Source organism: Alligator sinensis, unplaced genomic scaffold (assembly GCF_000455745.1).
Source record: "Alligator sinensis unplaced genomic scaffold, ASM45574v1 scaffold1295_1, whole genome shotgun sequence".
Classification (NCBI taxonomy): domain Eukaryota; kingdom Metazoa; phylum Chordata; order Crocodylia; family Alligatoridae; genus Alligator; species Alligator sinensis.
The window spans coordinates 2,292,490-2,315,391 of record NW_005841880.1 but is presented as its reverse complement, the minus strand read 5'-3'; the positions used below and the strand labels follow the sequence as shown (position 1 = coordinate 2,315,391).

The 22,902-nt window shown below is 59.4% G+C and overlaps 1 protein-coding gene across 2 annotated transcripts in view; it reads right to left on the bottom strand.

Annotated features, from left to right (window-relative positions):
* Window positions 1–714: 714 nt before the first annotated feature.
* CELF5 (CUGBP Elav-like family member 5) overlaps window positions 715–22,902 on the bottom strand; it is a 41,215-nt gene continuing 19,027 nt past the window's right edge. Inside the window, exons 3-13 of one of the 2 annotated variants that reach the window (XM_014528008.2) lie at window positions 21,625–21,673; window positions 13,416–13,544; window positions 12,995–13,074; window positions 11,773–11,919; window positions 5,708–5,852; window positions 5,245–5,391; window positions 4,919–4,981; window positions 4,743–4,826; window positions 3,874–4,017; window positions 2,655–2,818; window positions 715–1,033 (exon numbers count right to left, since the gene is read on the bottom strand). In XM_014528008.2, coding sequence (XP_014383494.1) covers window positions 2,691–2,818; window positions 3,874–4,017; window positions 4,743–4,826; window positions 4,919–4,981; window positions 5,245–5,391; window positions 5,708–5,852; window positions 11,773–11,919; window positions 12,995–13,074; window positions 13,416–13,544; window positions 21,625–21,673 — 1,116 coding nt within the window. In that variant the 3' untranslated portion in view covers window positions 715–1,033; window positions 2,655–2,690. Of the gene's footprint in view, window positions 1,034–2,654; window positions 2,819–3,873; window positions 4,018–4,742; window positions 4,827–4,918; window positions 4,982–5,244; window positions 5,392–5,707; window positions 5,853–11,772; window positions 11,920–12,994; window positions 13,075–13,415; window positions 13,545–21,621; window positions 21,674–22,902 lie in introns of both variants that reach the window. The other variant, XM_025196468.1, reaches the window with a different exon arrangement.

Sequence of the window (22,902 nt, the reverse complement as noted above, 5' to 3'; positions counted from 1 at the left end):
TCCAAAAAAAAAAAAAAAAAAAAAGCTTTGCCGAGGGATTAAGAGGTTGTTTCCCTCCCTGTTAAATTCAGCTGCAGAAAGTGTCATTGCTAACGGACCGGTCGGTCTGGAAACGCCGCGCCGCGTTTACGCCGGTACGGGGAGGCAGTGTGTAGGCCGTCGCGGGCAGCTTTCTCCTTGGATTGGTCCAGAGACCTCCCCGGCGCCGCGGAGAACGGAGAAGGATGCTTCGGAGGCGGTGCTGCGCCCACGGGTGCAGGGGACGGTACGTTCTGCCCGACCCAGGAGTGCCCGGGTGGCCTTTGGAGCCAGATCCCAGTCGCTTGCTCTGCAGAAGCCCTTTCGAAGGTAACCCAGAGCTCTCCAGGTCTGTAACCAAGCTGGTGCTAAGGTTGGCAGGTGAATGAATCTTGAGCTGACCGGTTCCTGGAGGTATATAGTGCTCTCTCCCCCCTCGCCTCTTGCTAGCACTGAGTGAGGATCTCTCCGAACACACGTCCTCCGGCAACGGTTCAGGCCCTTTTTTTTTTAAACGTTTTTTGGCAGTCCCTGCCAAGGAGCTGCTGCCTCGGAGGTAACCCTTTGCTCCCAACCCCTCCGGCACGAAGGAGGAAGTCTCTGCATGGAAAAGTTTGGTCCTGCATTTCACGTTTTAAAAAAAAATAGAGACTATATATATATATTTATATTTCTATTTATATATGAAAAGGGCGGGTCGGGGGTGTGGGGAGGCCAAAGTCCCGGGAGGTGCTCACGTGACCTGGAGACACTTGGCTTGGTCCGTCAAGTCCAGGCCTGGCCCGAGCGGTCTGGGACCGTCGTGGCAAGAAGGTCCCCCGCCGGGGGAGCTGGCAAGCCCTTCCAGCGCTTCGCTGCTCTTCGGCCGTTCACATTTTATTTTTTTTTAGGTTTTTTTTTTGGTGGGGGAGAGGGGAGAGGAAAGGGGCAGTATCCAAAGAGTCTGTAAAATTTACTGGCCTTGCTTGTCAAGCGACCTGAAGCAAGATTTCTTCCTCAGGACTTTTGCCTTCACCTGGGGGCAAAGGGGGACGCGAGTTAAGCAGGTGAAGGCTGCTCGTCAAACTGCCCCCCCTGCCCTGGGGGGACGTGACGGCGGTCTTCAGACCACAACTGGGAACCCCCTGCCCTGGGGCTGCCCAGCGGCGCAAAGCCCGGATCAGCAAGACAGCGAAGACAAAGCGGGGCAGGTTCTGGCACGAAGCAGCAGCCGGGGTAGAAACTCTCCGGGGACGCTGGGTACGTGCTCTGGCGCCAGTGTGGTTTACACCTGGTTTTGCTGTGTCTGCCCTGGTACGACCTCACCTGCCCTGTGCCCTGCAGACATCCCCTCCGCTCACACGGGCTATGCTATGTGGAGCCAGTCCAGACCCAGCACATACAAAAGGGTGAGCTACTTCACCCTGCCCTTTTAAAAAGCATATACATCTCCAGCGCATTAGGGGAGCAGACCCAGGCCCTGCAGCAGCTTCAGCACATGCAGCTGCCTCTCCTCGAGCAACAAAACCTGGCCAAGAGGGTGCCAGCTGCAATGCCCACCATCCACCGATCCTCTCCTTGCTGGAGATGCAGCCCCCAGGGCACCCACCTGCCTACTGCAATGCCCCGTACAGGGCCGGGGGCTTTGCAGGGCTCGTCACACGTGACGCACTGCAAATGCTATTATTGTTTTGGGGGGAATTTTTGAAATTTAATTTTGTGTGATGCGCCAAATCAGCCAAATCTGTTGCCAATGTTATTGATTAAACAGAGCTCAATCGTTCGAGTCTGCGGCACTACCATTGGTACGTCACCTCTCTCTCAGACTCTTTAGCTTGGGCCTTCAGATACTCCCAAACCCGCAGCAGGCATCCTACAGGCAGGCCCCAAGCCCGGAGGTCTTGGAGTTCAGATGACCCCCTAATCTCACTTGCCCCCAGCCAAAATGCCGAGGGAGCAAGCTGGAGGGAAAACCCGAAAGCAATCCCCCTCCACCATAAACCGTGCAGCTGCAATCCCTGCATTTGGAGGCATTTATAGGTTCTAGCAGGGATCAGCCTGTCCACGGTGCAAGGGACAGGTCTTCACCCTCCGACTGCACCATGTCAGCCAAGGCCAAGAGGAAGGGCATCTGCCCTGCCGGGCAAGCAAAACCACCTCGTGGTGGTATCTCCCCTGCCAGGTAGCTGGATCCTCAACGCCCAACCAAACCCACCAGGCTCCAAGCTCCTAGCTACCCGCAAGCAGCCGTCTGTCCCGGTTCCTGGAGCACATCCATCCCTGATGCTTCCCCGACAGGCTACTCGAGCAGCTCTTGGTCCAAAGACAACGAGGGATGCTCCCCCTGTGTTAGCAATACCAGCAAGCCCCACTTCATCCACCTTTGTTGGCCAAGGCAGGGTCGGGCCCTACAATGAATGAACCGGTGGATTCGTCCGCTCACCTGTGCACAGCCTAATGCCATTGTCATATGCAAAAGAAACCAGGATTTAACATCCACTTGCACCAGAGGTCAAGAACTGGACATGCTTAAGCAATGGAGAGCTGACGGCTGCCCTTCCAGCCAGGGTCTCAGTGACGGGGCTGCAAGGCAGGGCTGGAGGTGGGTGGTGGCCCGGGGGGGGAAGCAGCAGGAGCTGCGAGGCTTTGCGTGTTACCTGTGCTGCAACACCGACTCCGGGTTGCACCTACTGTCAGTAGGGGTGGCTGGCGTCCTTGGGTCGCTTTAGCTGAACCTTCAACCTCTTCATCCCGATCTGGAAGCCGTTCATGGCCTGGATGGCTGTCTGGGCACTGGAGGGGTTATCAAAGCTCACAAAACCTGCAGGACAGAGACCAGGATGGGCAGCAGCACAGGCATCCGGTCCTCAGAGCCCGGCTGGTCGGGGCCGAGTTGCTGGGACAGGCCAGCCCAATGCACGGCCAGCGGCACTGCTCCGCGCTGGCGCCTGCCCCCCAGGCCGGCAGGAAGCAAGAGCCTCGGGGAGGTGGGAGCGAAAGGAGCTGCCAGCGGCAGGTATGGTCCTATCGCACGTGGGGTCTGGAGGCACAGCTCACAGTTTCTAGGTTCGGAGGGGACCTGAACAGATCATCAAGTCCAACCCCCTGCCATGGGCAGGAACGAGTGCTGGGGTCATAATACCCCAGCCAGATATCTATGCAACCTTGCCCTCAGCCTCATCCAAACACACACACATGTGCACACACATCCCCTGCCTAGAGACCACCCCTCCTGAGGACGTCCTACCCCTGTGCTCATGCTCAGGTGTCCTCCTCGTGCACACAAAACCCCCAGCCATAAACACAGCAGCCCAACCCACGCTTATTAAATGACTCAGGCCAGGTCTACAGGCCTCTGGGCCAGTGACTGCAGGGGCTGGTGCCAAAAAGCCCGTGTAGACTCTCCCTCTGTCTCTCGTGAGCATACAAACACATGTGCACACCCCGACAGCCCCCCGCCAACAGAGAGGGGAAGCCTGAGGCAGGACCCTGGAGCAAACTGCTCCACAAATGCACACTCTCCCGTGGCAAGGTAAGCCTAGTGCCCTAGTGTGCGCACACCTCTCTGGCAGTGGTGTGTGTGCACTTGCACGTTCCCTGGTGTATGTACATGCATATCCCGGTGCAGACATTCAAGCCCCCAGACGCACAGCTCCGGTCCATACAGGGGAGGACGCCCCTCATTTAGCTGCCCTCCTGTCTCCCCTGCCAGCTCCTCCTCTCCATGCCCAGCCAGGACCCGGATGCCTGGTGCCCCACAACCTTTGGACGGAGAGCCGATTCCCTGCACGTGCCCAGGTGGCTGCTGTCTCACGTGGCTTCTCCTCCTGCCCTCTCCCCTGCTGCTGTCCCTTCTCCCCGCGGCAGGGAGCTTACCGAAGCATTTGCTCTGGTTGGTGGCTCGGTCCATGAACACCTTGGAGGAGATGATGTTGCCAAAGGGCAGGAACATCTGCATCAGCTCGTTGTCTCCAAACTCCTGAGGCAGGTGGTAGATGAAGAGATTGCAGCCTTCCGGGCCTGTGGAAGCACGCAGAGTGCCCGAGAGAAGCGGGGAGACACGTGGGGTCAGCTGGGGAAACATCTTGGTTGAGACCCCTGGATGCCCCCTGCCTTCGCTGCCCTGCTCTCCCCGCCTGCAGGGAAGAGCTCAGGGATGCACAGGTGACCCCAAGCTGCGAACGCCACAAGGCCTCGAGATAACTGCAGGTCCCCCCGGTGATACTGGACAGTCTGCGACAAGGATGGGGCAAAAGCCAGGCACTGCTCGGTACAGTACGGTGGATGCCGCGTTGCGGGGTGGCCCTAGGGTCCAGGTGCACCAGGCCGTGGACCTTTCAAGCATCATCTGAGAACCGACCACATGGCAAAGCTGAGCTGAGGTTGCCAATGCCAGCCTAGGGGTGCGAGCAGCAAGCCATTCCCGGAGAGAGCCAGCTGCATTGATGCTGCCCCTGGGTCAGCCAGCCCGAGCCGCGGCAGTGGGGCAGGAGATGCTCGCTTTCCCCGCCGGGCTGCCTCTGGGTCCCCAGAGCACAAAGGCAGCCTCCCAAGTGGAGCTGCATGCACGGCTGAGCAGAGCAGGAGCTGTGGACCCTGCGTCTGCCCTGCCATCCTCCAGCCCTGTCCTCGCCCTCCATCACTGCCATCGGTGCACGCGACTCAGCCCCACCGTGGGCTGCGCTGCAGCAAGGGATGCCCCCAAGCCCCCTAGCACTGCCCAGCGCCCCAGCTCAGGGCCTCACCTTCTCGCTGCTGCTGCTGTAGGAGGGGGGGAGGCTGGGGGACAGTCTGGGCGATCGGGGTGATGGTTGTGGCTGGGTACACGGCTATAGTCAAGGAGACAAAACAAGGAGGTTACTAGGGGGACATTAAGACCATGGCGGCCCAAGGAAGAGTAGTAAAAAAAGGGGACAGGTACCTGCATACTGTTGGACCCCCGTGAAGGCTGGATGCAGCGTCTCTGCCACCGACGGGCTCTGGGCTGGAGCAAGGGAAAAAGAGAAAGGGATGAGAAGGGAGACGTGCTCCCCACCCTGGCACCAGAGAAAGCTGCTTGCAGGGACGCCAGGCAAGCTCTGGTCTCCGGCTGTTTCCTGAGATGAGGGGCTGAGCCTGGAGGCGTCTGGGGAGAGACAGGTCTAGATCCCATGGGGAGAGCCTGGAGAGAGACCACCGCATCCGGCTGGGGCCGATCCCGGGAGCCAGTAAGGATGGGAGGAGAAGGCCCCGCCGCAGCCTCCGTACCTGGGTAGGGCACGAGGCCGTTGGTGTAGACGGTCTCCAGCGTCGGGTGGCTGTTGGGGAAAGGCACCACCCCGGTGAACCCGTTTGCGATGGGCGCCACCAGGCCTGGAACGGCAGCCGTGCCCAGGAGAGGAGGCGAGTGCAGCCCTGAAGGGGGAAGAGACAAATCCATCCTGCATTAGCTTGGCTCCCACCGGCCGCCAGCGTTAGCGCTGCGGGGAAGCAATCCAGCACCCCAGCCGGTCTAGACCGGGGAGAGCGGCACATGCTTAGCTGCGGCAGGGCACTGCTGTGAGGGAGCTCGCAGCACTGGGATGCCAGGTGTCAGACTCGGTGTTTGCACACGACGGGGTCCTGCGTGCCCTTGCAGTGGTGCGCTGGCCCTCGGGCCATGCAGGGTGCCGCACAACCGGGCCTGCCCAGGTCCCTTCCTTGTTCGGAGCCAGGCGTGGCCGGCACATACCTGAAGCCGGGGCGATGGGGGTGGCCGGCAGCCCGTTCAGACTGACGGCGCCGATCTGCTGGATGTGGCAGGGCGAGAAGGTGACGCCGGGGCTCAGGTAGCTGCCGTGGGAGGTGGAGAGGACCGTCGTCTGCTGCTGCATCAGCTGCAAAGACATTGCACGTCAGCCTGGGCACCAGCCCCAGGGGTCCAGCACCCCGCGCCACCCCGCCACCCGCTCGATGCCTGCTAACACAGCTACAGCGCCAGGGACACGGGTTTCTCCTCCGACAGGCCACTGGGAGGCACCAGATCCCACCCCAAATTCCTCCGGAGCTGCGTGGGGGAGCTGCCAAGGGAGCGGCCAGCAGGCTGGCGGAGGCCTGCACATCCGAGGCAGGCTGGGCTGTGAGATTGCAGGGAGACCGTCGCTGCCCTCCATCTCCTGGGGCCGCGAACCACAGGCTCGCCCGAGTCACGGTTCCCGCAGGGGCAGCCCGGGGGCTAGGGCCACAGCCTGGGAGCCAGCCCCTGCGATGGCTTCAGGGTCTGCCCCAGCAGAGGAAGGGGCTTGTTCCCCTGCAAGGCAGAAGTCAGCTCAGCGGGGCTCCCCCCTGCGATGCCTTCTGCTTTCACTCGGAAACACGCAGCACGCTAAAAACACACGGCAGCACGGGAACGGTGCCTCGGGGTCCGGATCCTGCCCCCAGGCAGTGACCCGGTGCTTCGGTGAAAGGCAAACCCCCTTGCACCTGGCTAGCAAGACGGCGTGGATGAGGCCCAGGGAACCGGGGAGCAAATTCCTTCCTGACCCCCGCAGCCCTCGCCGGGGTGCTCCGAAGCATGAGATTGGATTATGCAAATCTTAGTGCGCACGGCGCCATAGAGGTTATTCCTGGCCACAACACTCCCCGGCCCCTTTGCAAGCCCTGCGGGAGCGTTTGATGCCGTCACCGTTCGCGGGCGAGAACGAGAGGGAGGAAATGGTGCAGGATTCGCTGGGAGGGCGACCCCTGGCAGCCCGTACTGGGCGCCAGAGAGAGACCCCCAGGGCCTGCCTGCATCCTACTGCTCCAACAAAGCATGCCCCTTCTCTGCGAATGCTGCACCCACAAACCCACCCCTGGAGAAACCAGGGAACCTCCAGAGGCCTGGCGCTGCGCCCCAGGAGAAGGAGCTGCTGGCTCCTATGCACCCCGCTAGCTCCCTGAGCCGCTCCCCGAAATCGAGAGCCTCTGGCATTGCTGTCTCTTTAAACGGGCATCAGCAGGGCACGCTCGGGGCAGAATCCAGCCCAGCAGGGCAGGGCGGGAGCCGCTTTCACCATCGTCGCTCCCGGGAGACGACGTCGCTCGGCTTCCAGGCGGAAAATTCCTGTCCCCCGAAGCACCCACCGCCCGCCGCTGGGGGCTGCACACCAGGCTGGACGGCTCGAAATCCAAGCGATTTAATCTCTCCTGTAGATCGGCGAGCAGCAAGCCTCGATTCAAAGCAGGGACTTTAATCTCGTGCTTTGGAGCCCTTTTCCTCGGGAAAGGGCGATTCTCACCAGTCGGGCGCCGTCTGCTTGCACGTCAAGACGCCCGCTCGCGACACGCGTGTGGCCTTCTGCAAACCGGCACGGAGACGCATTTATCTCAGCCAGCCTGGGTCCTCACGTACGCTCGCTCCGGGTTTCCTTATTACGTTAGGAAACGAGGAACGATGCGTGTCTTTGCGGACGAGATGGTTCCTTTCTATTTTTAACCCAGGATTTTGCCGGGTGGCGTTTTGTGGGAAATTTGCATTCGGTCGGAAAAAAAAAAAAAAATGCACGGAAGCGGCAGTTTTATCTCGTTCTCATTTGTTAAATGCAATGGTCATAAAACGGGCCGGAAACAGAAGCAAACGCGGAGGGGGTGTCAAAGGACGTATTTCAATTATTATATATGGTCAGTGAATCGGCCTGATTGTTTCCGGTCGGGCCGTCCTTCGAGACGATAGACCTAGTAGACCTCGTCCTCGCAGACCTTGCTTCTGTTGACGAACTGGAAGATGAAAGCACGTTTTCCTGCTTTTATCAACTCCCGCTTGATTTCTTAAATCCGTACGAACCAGCCATTGGCCCAAAGTCGCTGAATAAATTCAAGCAACTCAAATATTCCCTGCAGAAAAAGCTGCAGGGGTCAAAACCTGGTTTTGCACGTCAATAAAGTGGGGGCTTAGCCAGTAATATCCTTCAGGTTCAAAGCGTTGGCTTTCTTCAAGGCTTTGGCAGCAAAAAGACACCACTTGCTTTTTTTCCCTTTTTTTAAATGCCATTTAAATTGTTTTAATAGATGGTAGTAAAGTCGGGCCCTCATATAAGTTGCCGGCATTTCACACTGGCCTTTAAATAGGCTTGTTTTAAAAAAAAAAAAAGTTTTTCATTTTAATCAAAGTCTGATTTGAAGAAAATAAACTTGCTTTTAATTTTAATATAAGAGTCCATTTTTATCTGCTCTGATTTACAGGGCCCATGACGCGGATTTGTGGGGGGTGCACGGTAGCGGGAGGTTGGAGGGCAGTTTAATGGCACCGGACTAACACAACTCCCTCGCTGCCAAAATCTCTTAGCCCAAGTCTGGCCAGATGTGCCTTGAGGCCTGTTAACTCCTGCCCCGCAGCCGCCCCAGCTCTCTAGGAAAGACCACAGCACAGCTATCTGGGCCTGGTCAAGGCCTGACAGCTCCTGCACTGCAGAGCTTGCAGGAAAATCCTGGGCCTGGGGCAAGCCCATCGGGGGGAAGAACAAGAGCAGTATCTGCCGTGATCTCCGGGGTCGGTGAAGTGCGAAGAACTAAACAATAGGTTTTACTGTGGAGCAGTAGGCAACCTCGGCAGACCCTTTGCCTGCAACTAACTAAACACTTCTTAACTCAGGGACCGTTTGCCAGTTCCCAACTTCCCCAGTCTTCCAGTAGAGAGCCACTCTCAATTATAACTTCTATAATGACAGTAGCAAACCCAGGGCCGCGGATGGTGCGGTCCGTGGGAGATGCTGCCCACTCCTGGGGTGCCTGTACACGTCATGGGGTTTAATCCTAATTAAATTAAATAGGTTTATAACATTTAAGCTTGTTCATTTTGGAGCGTCGCATCCATGTTTGCACGCGCTAGGCGTGTACAAATGGCTCTGGTCTCTCTGTACAGTCACCATTTCCTTTTCCTTTTCCACCTGATGCCTGGGATGATCCTTAACATCATGACCATGTCTCGCGTGCTTGCCTTGGCCTGGAGATGCAGTAAAACAAGAGGCTGGTGAAAGACCAACAGCCTGATAAGATGCAAATGCATTGGGGGCTGGACTCAATGATCTTCCGAGGTCCCTTCCAGCCCTAATGTCTATGAAAACAAGGCTCCTCAGGTCCATGAGAGGCCATCACTTGCTATCCTTCTAGGAACTGCATCTCCTCGTGCCATGAGGGCCAAGTCTTCCCCTTCGGTGCTTCACTGCAGGAACGTCTGAGCACTTCAGGGGCTGGCTGGGCACTGACCGAGCACATGCCTGGCTCTGGACGTCCCCCCGGCTCTTGGGGTTAATATTTGGCATAGTTTTAAAATGGCTTTTGCTAGGAAACCTCTCCCTCATGTCCTCTCTTCCACAACCACATAAGTAAACGAATAGTGGAAGGCTGGGTCACACCTAGGCTATTGCATGAGTAGGAACCGGTCAGAAGCCCAGCTCCTGGGAGAGAAGAAACCCAGGATTTTGACAAACCCGAGGTCTCTGGAAGGAAACGGTCCCAATTCAAATCATGAGGCAGCTCCAGTGTCAACAGGCAGAAAAGGGGAGAAACCGAGGAAAAAGCCAAGAGGGAAGAAGAAGAAGAGGCCAAGTCTAGAGTCAAGGGAAAGGCCAGGTGAAGCCAAGGAGGAGGAGTGGGGAAGGACCAGGCTGGAGGCCAAGAGGAGATGAAGGCCACCTCGAGAGACACAGCAAAGGGCAAGAAAGAACGATGCAGAGAAGAAAGCAGTGCCAATGTGCAGTGGTGCTGAGCGCCTACAGACCCCAGGAGAGCTGTGGGCGCTCAGGACCGCCGGCTCCGTGGCCATAGGTGAGCAGACAGCTGAGCGAGTAGGAAGCAGAGTCATGGCGCCAAGCTGGCTCTACCTTGCCTGAGCTGGTGGGTACAGGGAGGTCCCATCGCGTTTTCCAGCACTAACGGGTCTCTGAAGATGAAAGAGGGGCAGGACCTGGAAGGTGCTTGATGTGTGTATTTTGAAGCGTCGCATCCATGTTTGCACACGCTAGGCGTGTACATATGGCTCTGGTCTCTCTGTGCGAGGTCTCCGGCACTTCCCACATCAGCACCAATCATGCCCTTTCCCCTGCTGCCCCTGCCTGTACCAGGAGAGAGACGCTAACCTGGAACAGGAGTGTCCCAGGTCACCCCACTGCTCCCAGCGGCACCACCCCAGGCAGTGTGGCAGCTCTGAGCACGATCGGGCACGGGCAGCAAAGCCTGGGATGGCCTGCAGGAAACCTTGAGCCTCGGGGGGAGCCGTGTGGGTCCCCATTTCCACAGACTTTCCCACCCGAGTCACAGCTGGTGGTGGCCGGGGACCTGTATTCAACCACCTGGTAGCTCTTCCTGAACAGTGAAGATCCTAGCATCGCTCTTCACAAGGACGGTCCTGCCAACTGCTCCTGCTCACGTCCCAGCTGACTGGCACACCCGGTCCCTCTGTTCTGCCCTGCTGCCTCCATCAGGCTGGGCATACCCCTCCCGCCCTGCTCCACACCCTGGGAGCGGCTTCCCTACTCAGCACCAGAGCTGGCTGGGCTCTGCGGCTCTTCCTCCCTCCAAACCCATGCAACACCCTTCCCCAACATGGGGGGAGGTCACAAAGGCTGCCCCGGGTACCAACGATCCCAGGTTGGGCTCCACGTGGACAGGGGGGGAGGGATGGCCCATCGGTCAAGGTGGCACTCTGGGATTTAGAGAGATCCAGGGTCCATTCCTTGCTTTGCCGCAGACTCCCTGCATGGCCTTGACCCTGTCCCTTAGCCTCCACTAGAATTTCACTTTGCACTTAGTATCCCAGTGGCCTAATGATGCAAATGCCTGACTGGGGATGAGAGACACTATTTTGTACTGCCCTCCCAAGACCAGACCAGGTTACTTGGACTCCTGCCTCTGCCCGTGGCCCAGATGCCACTGGTATAACACCACGGCCATTGCACCGCTCCTGGACTATCGGGTTCCAGCTGAGCGGCTCGAGTCTGTACTGCAGGATCTGGCAGCCCAAAACAGGCCCTGAGTCTGTGTCTCGCAAGACGAGAGACCTCTAGCAGAACCAGGTCCGTTCTCCTAGGTCCGAGGCCCCACCTTATCGCTAAAGGCCACGCCAGCTCCGAGAGAAACAGGCTGTGCTAGAGGCCAGAGCATGCCACGGCAGAAGCTGGCAGAGCAATCTGGGGGGCTGTGGCTCCTAGCTCACCAAGGGACGAGCATCCGTGCATCCTTGCCAGGAAGGCAGTGCTGGCTGCAGGGGCATCATCCCACCACGGGGAAGGCTGCGGCTCTACAGGACGCATCCCAGGCCCGGCAGCTCCCGTTGGTGCACAAACAAAGCGGGAAGACACCTGGGTGCGAGGACTCCCAGGGTCCATCTGCCAAGCTCAAGAGCAGCCCGCTCCCTGGGCACCAACTCGAGGCACTGTAGCTGCCAAAGCCTGAACGCCGGCTCTGCTCCTAGGCTCTGGGTCTCAAGCGCAAGTGTGCTCGGGGCCACTCCAAAGCAGCTCGTTCCCTCCCTACCTGGATTTGGCAGGAGGAAGCGGGCTGAGCAGGCTTCAAGCTGGCACTCCCAGACCTCGCCCGGAGGCCAGACAGACACCGTCACCTGGCCGCGAGCTACATCCAGCACCGGAGAAACACACCGTGGTGCCACGTCTCCCAGAAACATGCCAGGGCCGACCCCAGCCAGCAGCAAACACTTGCGACTGAAGCCAGGATCCTGGGAACCGTTTCCAGACCTGCAACGTGCCCACCGCGGGAGCCGGCAGGGTGGGCGCCCGCCCCGGTCTCTGCGGCACAGCGATAGGGCCTCATGATACTCACAGCCTGCGCGTACGCGCTGTACGGGCTGAAGGGCAAGGTGAGCGAAGGAGTGAAAATCCCCAGCTGCCCCACCATTTGCTGCATCCGCCGCAGGGTCCTCTCCTTATCTGTGTCAGCAAACTTCACCACTAGACTGGAAGAAGCACCCTATGCACAGAGAGAGGGGACAGAGGAGACCGGGAGGGAGAGAGAGCACAGTAGTGAGGGCGGAGGAAGGCAGGAGAGGCAGCGCAGGAGGAGGAGAGGCAGAGGGGGAGCAGGATGGAAGTGCCCCAGGTGAGATCGGGACCAGCGCACCCCCTCTGCACCGGGCTGGGTGGAGGAGACTGTGCGCCCGGCTACGGATGCCGGTGCCAGGCAGAGCGAGGGCAGCAGCAGGGAGGTACAGGCCACATTGCACACTCACGAGGACACCCAGCATTGCACACTCGCGAGGACACCAGCACCGGGGCACACCCTTCCCCAGGAGCGTGTCTGCGGCAGAGCGGTGACATACGTGCGCTGCGTCCCAGCCTGCCCACTGCCATAGCAACGCGCACTCCCGCCCACCGCAAGCCAGGTGACACCGGCGCAGAACGCACCCCCCGGGCACGGTGACAGCTCGGCTCACCCGGGGCCCAGCTGTGCTTTCCCGCCCACGAGCTTCCACAATGTGTTCACGCCCACGCACGCCATCTCCCAGAATATTCACCCTCCCGCCCATTGCGCACACACACACACACACATGCGTGCACACTGGCCCCCGGTGACAGATGGGCACACGCACGCAGACACCAGGCCTTGCACTCGCATGCACAGGTGAGCAAGCACTGCGCAAACAGCTGTGCTCTACCCCAGGAGGCTCACACTTGCACCGACCCCCCCAGTCTGGCCACAGATGCACACGGCCATAACCAGAGGCTGCTGGAAGGCACTTGCACGCACAACTACGTGCGTCTAGACAGACCGGAAGAACATACACGTCCTCCCCCCATGCACGCTCACAGTCGTACCCCCTGCCGGAAACGACCCATGAACACGAGCGGCTAGGTGACAGATGGCAAGGATGTACAGGGAGCGAACAACGAGATGCACAGGCAGAGAAATAATCCACACGCACCCCCCCGTTTCAGCCCCCCGGGACAGCGCGCATGGAGGCTGAGTGATGGTGGCAAGTCTCAGCCGCAGGTGGATGGAGAGCAGTCACCGTAACGGGGACGGGGCCCCGCGGCCTCATACTCACAGGCATGGTCTGGCTGCCGTGGAGAGCGTGGATTGCCGCCTGGGCCTCGGTGTGAGAGGAGAACTTCACAAAGGCGCAGCCTGGAGAGACAGGAGCAGGTGAGAGCAGAGCAAGGGGGCAGCTGGGAGGTGAGGGCGGGCTAGGGGCAGAGTCTGCATCTCAGTGCGGGCCGAGGGGAGCCCTCACAGCCCCGCCGGCAAACGTATCCCGAATCCCAGGTGTGGGTTTTGGTGCTCAGGCCCTTCTCTGTTCAGCCTGGCACGCTCCCTCTCCGTCCGTTCCCATCCCGCCCCAGCATACAGCTCCATCCCAGCCCCAAGATACAGCCCCCTCCATCGGGGAGGAAGACCCGCCGCCACGTGCTCCTGGCGCGGGACGGTCCGACCTGTGGGACAGGCGTGAGACACCCGCGAACCCGCACCTTTGCTGTTGCCGTCGGGTCCCCGCAGCACCGTGCACTCGTCGATGACCCCGAAGGGCTCGAAGAGCCGGAGCACGTCGTCCTCGGACTGCTGCTTGTTCAACATCCCCACGAAGAGCTTCCTGTCCCCTGCGGGAAACACGGAAACATCAACCTGCTGCGAGACGCGCAGCCTGAAGACCGAGGGCTGGGGAGCCCGATCTCGAACACGGCCCGCTGGCCAGCTCCTCTCCCAGGGCCGAAACGCATCCCTGGCGCTGCCCCACCGAGGCTCCTGGAATAGCTCCCGCCGGAGGGACAGGGAAGGACCCCGGGCATCCTGGCTTCTATGTCGCGGCCTCCCACAGCCACGGTACAAGCCAGAGGGCTTGGCCACGGGCACAGGGGCACGCCAGCCGAGCTGCCTCAGTGCTGCGGACACGTGAAGGGGCACAGTTTTACCCCCCGAGGAATCGGGGGCCCACATGTCACACTCCCACATGCCAGCCTGGCAGTGCACAGCTGGATCGCGTGTGCGCACAGCTGCCTGGGTGCAGGCAACACCATGTGGAGGCCTTAGGCTTCTCCTCTCCACCCATGCGTGCCTAACCTGAGCTCCCAGCTGCTCTACCCACTACACCCCACTCTCTTCTCAGAGGTGGGACCCAGCCTCCCTATACTGTCACATGTACAGCGCTACAGCCCGGTCCTGCCTCCTTTAGAGAGTCGTGCCAAGAAAATGTGCCACCCGCCCCTGTTCCCCTACACGTGGGCACAGGAGAAGTGCCCCGCGGGGACCGGGTGCGTCAGGACGGGGTCCGGCAGGCCCGGCGAGGGAGGATTCCTTATTGCTAGTGACAGGATCAGGGGGGCCGGCGTCTCGCAGAGCCGATCGAATGTGACGGGCGGCAGGGAGGACGGCGAGGAGGCTGCGCGGGAGTGCGGTGACCTGAAAACCAACAGGTCTGCGAGCGACAGCGGGCTGGGGGGAGCCTGCGCACTGCAGGCAGCGACCACCGCCTCTCCCTGCTCCCCGGCCAGGTAACCCACCCAGCCGTGCACCACGCAGGGGAGACACGTGCAGCACAAGGGCAGGCCAGCCGGCACGTGTGTGCATGGGGGAGGGGACGGTGCTTACACACATACCCACACACACATGCTATGGCAGGCTCACACATGCCTTCACGCCGCGACTCCAGCCACCGCGCATGCCCTCCGAGCCACGCTCGCATGCAGCAAGGGGAGGGGGGGAAGAGGAAGAGAGAGACGTGCAGCCAGACAGATACGCACTCCCGGCGCACGGCCGGCCGGCGCATGAGCGTGCGCACACGGACGGGCAGGCCAGCGCCCACAAAGACACGCCTGCACACACGTGCTCCGGTGGCACCCACGTGGGTTGGCCAGGCCGAGCGAACATCTGCCCATCTGACCCGCCACATCAAAAGGGTTCGAACCCACGGGGCTGAGTTACCCCCGATGCGTGCTCGCATCAGCCCCTGGAGACTATGCCCCTATCCTGGCTGGCACCGGTCCCGATTCTCCAGGTTATTAAAACTGTGCACATTTAAACACTTGTCACCATCTCTGTGCATCTGAACGGTGACAATGAACGTGGCCGTTGCCCCGTGGAGCAGCCGGTCCATCCCACCGTGCTGCGGTCGCTGGTTATTCGGGGTAGGGCAAGGCCAGGAGAATCAGACCCCGGGCCTTGGCGCTGTGCAGACACGTGGCAATGAAGCCCCCACCCCGCCTCAGACAGAAAACAGGTGGGCAAGACTGAGAGGGGGTCTGGGGGAGAAGAAATACCAAGGAGAGATGATGACACGAATGGAAAAGACTGGGATATTAAGGAAATGCAGCAGTGCCGGGGCTGCCAACATGGCCAGGTGCTGCTTGAACGCAGCATCTGGACTGGGTTGGCACAGGCAGGAAATAAATCAGGGAAGTCGCTCCATCAATCCTGGATACTGGAAACAAAAATCTGATCCTCGAACAAAACTCAACTGGAAGGTCAAATTGACCTGAAGGAATCCCTTTAAGCTGAGCTGTCGGATCCCATCCGACCCCGGCCTGCAGCCGCAAAGCGCGGCTTCTTGCCCCGAGGGGGTCAAAAGGGACCAGAGAAACACCTGGGAAAGGAGGAATCTTTTCAGGGCCTCAACTTAGCAAGACAGATGGGCAGTTTGGACTAGTTTTGCAAGAGGGATTTTTGGGGAGGGCGGGACGTTGCATGGTGATGCCGGATAAATCATTGCACTGCTGACGTGCCCCTTGTTGGGTAAAAAGCCTGCCCCTTGCAACGGGGAGCAGGAGCTCAGTCCTCTGCACAGATGATGGGACCGCGAGGCCACTAGTTTCCATGAGAAGTATTGTTCGAGGGGAACGCCGCCGCCGTGAAATCCAGCCGGCGGTAGAAAGCGGTTGCAAAGAGCTGCAGATTTTCCATCCGACTCCGACTTCTCTGGAGAGCGTTTGGGGCTTCGCGGCCACGCCGCGTCTCCCTTGTCACTCTGGGGGATAAAACCCCATGAAAACGATGCGCCGTGCCAGCAGCTATGGCAAGGAGATCACAAACCTTGGGATATTTGGGGTTTTCCGCTGCAATCTGGGTGCTTGTATGGGCATCTCCCCGTCTGTTCTGCCTTTCCAATCTAGCCCTGCCAGGTGCACAGAAAACCTTGAAAACGTGAAGAGTTGAGCACCGGAGGGTATTTAAAAAAAAAAAAAAAATCAGATCTCACCATCTATTCATTTGTGAATACTTTTTTGGGGGGGTCTTAATTCATGATGTAATCCGGGCACTGGCAATATAGCAAGGTATAGCAGCCCCGAGGAAAGTGTACCGTCATTTCCACCAAGCAGTCCAGCTCACAAACTGGGGAGAGGTTTTAAATACCCCCCCAAATGTCTCTCTGCTTACACCGATCATTTGGAGGGTTTTTGCATTGATGGGGTCTCTTTGATTAAAAATATCTGGGGAATCGAAGCCACCCCCGGCTCCAAAACGCGAGGCTTGTATTCTCCGTTGCATTTTTCTTGGCAAGACTGTCTGCTCTTGCTTTTCTCTGCCCCCAAGCCTCTTCCTTCTCTCCCCCACCAGGGATAGGGGGGTCTGCAGCCCCTGTGCCCCTTGGTGGGTGCTGGGGGGGGGTGCAGAGCTCCTGGCACTGAATCCCAGCGTCATGCAGGAGCGCGGCCACGTCGGGCAGCTGCTGCAAGGGGAGATGCAAGTCCCCCCATCCCTCCAGCTCCCATTGCCAATTCCCCACGCGGTCCAGCCACCACGAAAATTGTCTCTTCTCCCCGACTGTTGGAGAGGTGTTCCCATGGAAACCCGGGCTCCAGCAGACTGTCGCTCGCACCCAGGCGGGGGGGTCGGGGAAGGAGGGTCCAGGCAGGGAGCAGATCCCTGACGGAGCAATGATGAAGAATGGCGGAGGGGGGCTTAAGGCTGAGCGGTTCGCCCATTGGAGAAAGAAGCAGGGCCGCGGACACGCGCGGCCCACCAGAACTAGGTCATCTGGGCAGCCAGCTGTTGGCAGCCAGGGGAGGGAGGCCAGCCCCTGCCTGGCACAGCCGCTCTGCCCGGGATGCTTCCCACAATACATCTCTGGGCGCTTCCTCGGCGCTAATACGATGCTAATGGGCTCGGGAGAGCTATTGCTGCCGGCTCAGAGCAGCCGCGGCTCCTGGGAAACCCAGCAGGCTCCTTCCACCCTATGCTGGGAGCAGGAAGAGGGCCGCGTGCTGTGGGGGAAAGATCCCCGTGGCCCCGCCACCAAGTCTGGCTCACAGCCGACGAGGGGGAAGGATCCCCCGTGATTCATTCCCGTCCTCCGTGCTAATAACCGGGGGGCTCGGGTTTGTTTCGCACCTCGGAAAGCGGCGCCGTGATGCCAGCGAGCCAGTCCCGGAGCTGGGGGTGCGGGCGGCGTAGGTATGCACAGCACCGAGCGCCACGGAGGCCCAGTCCCAGTCTGAGCCCCCTACCCAGGAGCTCCTGGCTCCCAGGCCACCACCCCAATTCGTGCGCCCACCTCCTGCCACGTGCACATGGGCAGCGTGGTTCTCCTTGCCCCGCCGGCACGGGGGTCATTGGGCGAGAGGGGAGGGCAGCGAGCAGGGCAAGAGCCTACGTCCCCGGTTCCCGCTGCCTCGGCTCTGAACCGGGAACACGAATCATTTCCGAGGCACGGCTGCACCTGGCATGCGGCGGAGGTGGGAAGAGGCCTCGGAGCCTCTTTTTGCAACGGATGCGTTTCTGGTCTCCGTTGCCCAGCTGGGGTGGAGCCGCCAGCACAGGGTGGGTGGGAGAGGGTGCGCAGGGCTGTTCTCACCCAGAGCTGGCTGCATCTGCCCGTCGGATCTAGCCCAAGCAGCGAGACGGCGCTCGGCACTCACCTCCCCGCAGAAAAGCAAAGAGGTGGGACGCAGCCACAGGACGAAGAGGAAGCGAGAGCTGACACTGCTGGCCCCCGAAGCTGCCCTTCCACAAAACCCTGGGGCGGCTGTTGTGCTACGTTCCACCCTAGCACCGGCTGCATTTCCAGGGCGAGCGAATGGATCCCGGTATATCAGGCGGCTGGCTGGAAGTTGCTATGGAAATGCAAGATGCTCTCCCTACCCTGAAGCTGAGGAAGAAAATAATCAAGCCAGATGGAGCCCAGTCCCTGTGGTGCTCGGCGCTCGCTCTCTTCTCCTTACCCAGGCTCTTGCACGGCGCAGGGCATGTCCAGGGGCTGCTGTCCCAGCCTTGTTGCTGGTGGCTGGACTTTCTCGGGGCTGCGCAGAGCCCATCAAGCAAACACTGGGACCTTGCATCCGTCTGAGACCTGGCGGCTGGAGACACGGCCAGACTGCGACTGTCTGGTCAGCGGGAGTGGGCTGTGAGGACCGGGCAGCATCAGGTGCTAGGGATTGTGGATGGCCCGGGGCCGTCCCGAGATCACAATTCGGGGGAGGCGTTTATTTAGCCCAAGGCTGCTCCCCAATGGTCCGTCAGTGGAGACTGGACTCGGACTTAAATAAAACCAGGCAGGATGGATGCGCGTGGTGCTGAGTGTGAGCCCCCTCTCCGGCAGCCTTGCACGCACAGGCTTCAGTGCAAACTCTCCTTTCTCACAGGCCTCAGTACTGATTTCTTCTCGTCCCAGCAGAAAGCACCAGGCTGGCTTGCTCCAACCCCAGAAGTGGGTGCATTGCAGTGGCGATGCCCAGGACAGACATAGTGAGTGGGGGGGAGCATTCAAATCAAATACAAAGGCCTAGAAAACCCAGATTTCTTCAAATTTCCCCTCCAAATGGTTTAAAATGTCCTCCACAGGAAAGTATTGGTGACCTTCTTGAGGCGTCTGCTTGGAAAAATAAAAGCCGGTTGAGTATTTTTTTTCTCCCTTCATTGGATCTTTTTTTTTTTTTTGCCAGGACAAAAAATGGAATATAGAAAAAACTCTTTCAGCTGAAAAAAATCAAGTTGCATTAAAAAAAAAAAAATAAAGCGAAAACTTTTGTTGAATTTCCCGTGCGTGGGTGAAAAAAGAATGCCGTTTTTTCACTGTTTTTGCTGGGCAGGAGGAGGGACAAATGTGTTTTAAATGCTTTTTCTTGGGAGTGTATGTGTGCGACTCCTTTTTCCTAGCTCTGGCAGGGAGAGACGCTTGGGGACAGAAGTTTCTCCAGATGGGTAAGAGCCTAATGATCAATAATGAAGAAAAGCCTGGCTATTTTAAATATAATAAAGTTCATTTTGGTATGTGTTGGGGGGTGGGGGGGGAGATGACAATAATTAACAGCCTGAATGCAATGGCCTTTCTCGTTCTGATGGACCCGAGAAAACTGGTTTCACTGAAGTCGATGGAGCCGCGTGTATAATGCCAGACCGCTGCGCTGTCCCGTCCCCCGGCAAGAGCCGCTCCCTGCTGGCAGCCGCGAAGGCGATGCCACGGCTAATCAGTGGCACGGCTCCCCTGGCTCTCCAAGGGGCAAAGGAGGACGTTAATTATGATTATTATTTCATCAGCCGCTGCTGCATCCACGGTGCTTCTGCAGATGTACGGTCCCTGCCCCAAGCAGGGCACCAGCCAGTCCAGACGCCTCCCGGGGGCCCCGGTCCTGCGGCCGGACCCATGGGACTCAACCCTGCCTGGACAGGGGGCGTACAGACATCAGACTGCAGACTCGGGGCGCAGACGGATCCAATCGGGGTTGCACGATCTGCGATCGCTCTCGGTTTTCCTCCCTGCTAAGTGCCTTGCTGTCCTTCGCTGGGCAGCTCGAGGGGAAGGGCTGGCGAAGTATGAACCACCTTCTCCAGGGCTCCAGCATATGGCTCAGAGGCTGCCTCCATCTGCAGAGGTTTGCTAGCTCAGGTATGCAATACAGGCTGGAAAAGAGAGCTTTTCCCCCCTCCAAGGTGCTTCCATTATGGCAGGGAATTAATGTACAGTGATATCCTCCTATATACCGAGATATAACAGAGTTGGAGGGCTTAATAAATGGATCTCAGCTTGCCCTTTTTGTCTGGCGTGCGTGTGTGTGGTACTGGTGCAAGCAGGCACACGTGTGTTCATGCATCCCCATGCATCTTGCACGCAGATGCTTTGGGGAGCCCGTCTATGGGAGTACAGGAGCACACGCTGCGGTGCTGGTTGGCAGCGCCGTTACGCGCCTGCCTAAGTGCATGTGGGGTCCGTGACCTACGTTTGAGGGAGTAAACCCCCAAGTCCACCATGCTTAAAAAATAAGGAAGTCTCTTCGGGACCAGAATCCATTCCTGTTACTAGCCTGGGACGGGATTTTCAGAAGCTGCCTAGTGACCCATCAAAGGCTTTGGAAAATCCCGTCTTTGTTTCCCAGAGGCATGACAGCAGGGATTCCCCCAAGGTAGCCCAAGGGAGTTAGGCTCCCACAACCTAACAGGTGCTACCAGAAGCATACCTGGAAAAGCCAGCCACTGCTGTATTTTTTCACATACAACATGCCCTGAAATCTAATATGCACCTTGATGCCCATCTTGCTAGGGTCATCCGACCCCGGCCGTCTTTCCTGCCCAAGTGCAGGGGGGCTGGACCCGATGACCTGCAAGGTCCCTTCCGGCCCCTAAAAACTGTTCTTACCGTATTTCTTGCATGTAACACGCACGGCAATTTCCAGCAGCTTCGAGGAGTGCGGGAGTGTGTGCTGCACGCAAGAAAATCTGGTAAATGGAGTAAACGCTCCTGAACATTGAACTTGCTTGGTTCCTGCTAGTGCAGAACTTGAGTATCAGGACAAGCAAAATGCCGGGAAATAATCACCGGCAATTAAAAGCAAAGTTGTGGAACCATCACAGCCTCAGCGCGGTACCTGGGATGTGCCACCAAACAGAGGAAAACAGCCTCCCACAGCATCACCTCCCCCAAACTGCTCAAGAAGGCAGCAGCAAGCCATGAAGAGCAGGCAGGCGAGATGCGGGAAGGAACGCGCCAGCTGGATCAGGAAGAGCAACACATGGGATGGGCTCGTGGGCAGCGCCCGGGGTCACACGTCCCCCGTCTGCCACTGGTGCGATCTCCGGTGTGAACAAACACAGATCCCCACATGCCCCAGCTCAGCCTGCCTCATCCATGCAGCTGCTGGCACACGAAAGCCAGCAAGGCTGCCAGTGCCTCCGTAGCAGCTCGACACCGCACCCAGCGCGTCCCCTCTCCGCTGCTGCCCCTTAGCAGGGGCTGGAAAAGGGATCGATGCAAAAATCAAGGGGGTGGGCATTAGGGGAAACAACAGGAGCTGGGGATCTTCCTAGCTGGCAAGTGCGGTGCAGGGCAGGCGGGGGCATGCAGTACAGACTGGGCAGTGCCAGGCAGAGAGCTAGCAGGCTGGACAGGGAAGAGAGCAGGAGCTACACACACCAAGGCAGCGTGGAGGCCTGACATTTGGGTGTAAGCTTGCAGAGGTGGGTGAGAGTCGATGGGTGCATGCATCCAGTTCCCTGCTTTCCTTTGCAGCCTTGCCCCCCAGCATGGATGTCCAGCTCCGTTGCAAAGCACGGCCGCCCCTGCCCGGGGCCAAGACTGGTGCAGCTAGACTGACTGAGCCTCGGGTGCTTGGGGAGAGTGTTTCACCACAATGCAGAGCCCACGGTGCCAGGGCAGGGAGCCCCGCCAGGCCAGGCCAGTGCCCCTAGCAGGCACCAGGAGCTCCCATGCCAGCAAACCCACAGGGAGGGGGAACAAGGAGAGATGACAACTACCTCCACGGCTCTCGCTGTCCGCTGGCTTCACCTGGATCGGGCGCGCCATCTGCAATGGGAGAGACACCGTAAGACCAGGGCTCACTGCTCCCTGCATAGCTGTATAAGGCCCCAGGAACCTACCCCATAGCTCTTCTGCCCAACCATGCCCTCACCCCTCTTGGGCAATGAACACTCATCATGGCAGGGTGGCCAGATGTCCTGGGGAGGGCAAGATCATCTCTGGGGCATCCAGTGCCCGTCACTCCCCAACGTGGTCATGCAGAGCGCGTGCCCGCCCACGTGGAGGCTGGGCACCTTGCAGGAGACTCCGAGTCCAGGAGCAAATGCTCCATCCTTGCAGACTTGGAAGCTGGAAGGGGGAGCACAGCTGGGAGCTACAGCCACTCCTGGGGTCTTGGGGAAGCCCTGCCATCACCTCCGCAGGCCAATTAATGGAGTTGCGTGGCCTTCTGTGGCTATGGTCCCCGCGAGCATCAAGCTCTGGGACTGGAGACCCCCGGAAAGGGATCATCGTGCAGGGCTTAGAGGAGTTCGGAGCATCGGTCCCCTTTGCAGCCTCCCAACATCACACCCGACCCCACCACGGGTAAAGCAGGGGGCCCAGGGCAGTCAATGCAATGCTTCTATAAAAGATTGTTAATAGATGCTCGAGAGATCCCAGGCAGAGGGCTGAGCCCCCGGCTCCAGAGGAAGGCAACCCCCCCAGTCCAAACCAATCTGACCAGGGGGTAAAATTCCTCCCTGACCCCAAATAGAGCAATAGGTTTGACCCTGAGCGGAGAGCCAGGAGCCCCCGGGGTTGAAGTGCCAGCGGGAGCACTGGCACGGCGGGACGGGGCTATGGCTGGCACGTGGCGGAAGTTATGCCTGCAAAGACAGATGCCGAAGGCCAGACCCTGCCATGCCTGGGAGATCCCAGCTGCATGGGGGGGACGGGGGCGGCTTGCCAGGAGGCAGCGTCCCAGCCCTGGAGGGTGGAAGGCCACGTGGCCGGCGCGGGCAGAAACCCCGCGTGCCCGCCCCGCTCCTCTGGGAGCACCTGCCTGCTCCGTCCTGCCCGGGGACCCACAAGGCTCCCCTGATCCGGGTGCTACGCCGGGGCAAACCCTGCCGCCCGGGTCCCCGGGGGTCCACATGGCAGGGGGCACGTGGGCTGGCCGGCAATGACGTGGCAATGCCCTGCGGTGCCACGGACCCTCCCTGGCAGCCGGGACGCAGCCCGCCGGCCCCCCTGACCTGGCACCGCGCCCACGCCCCCGCGGCACCGCCTCGCCC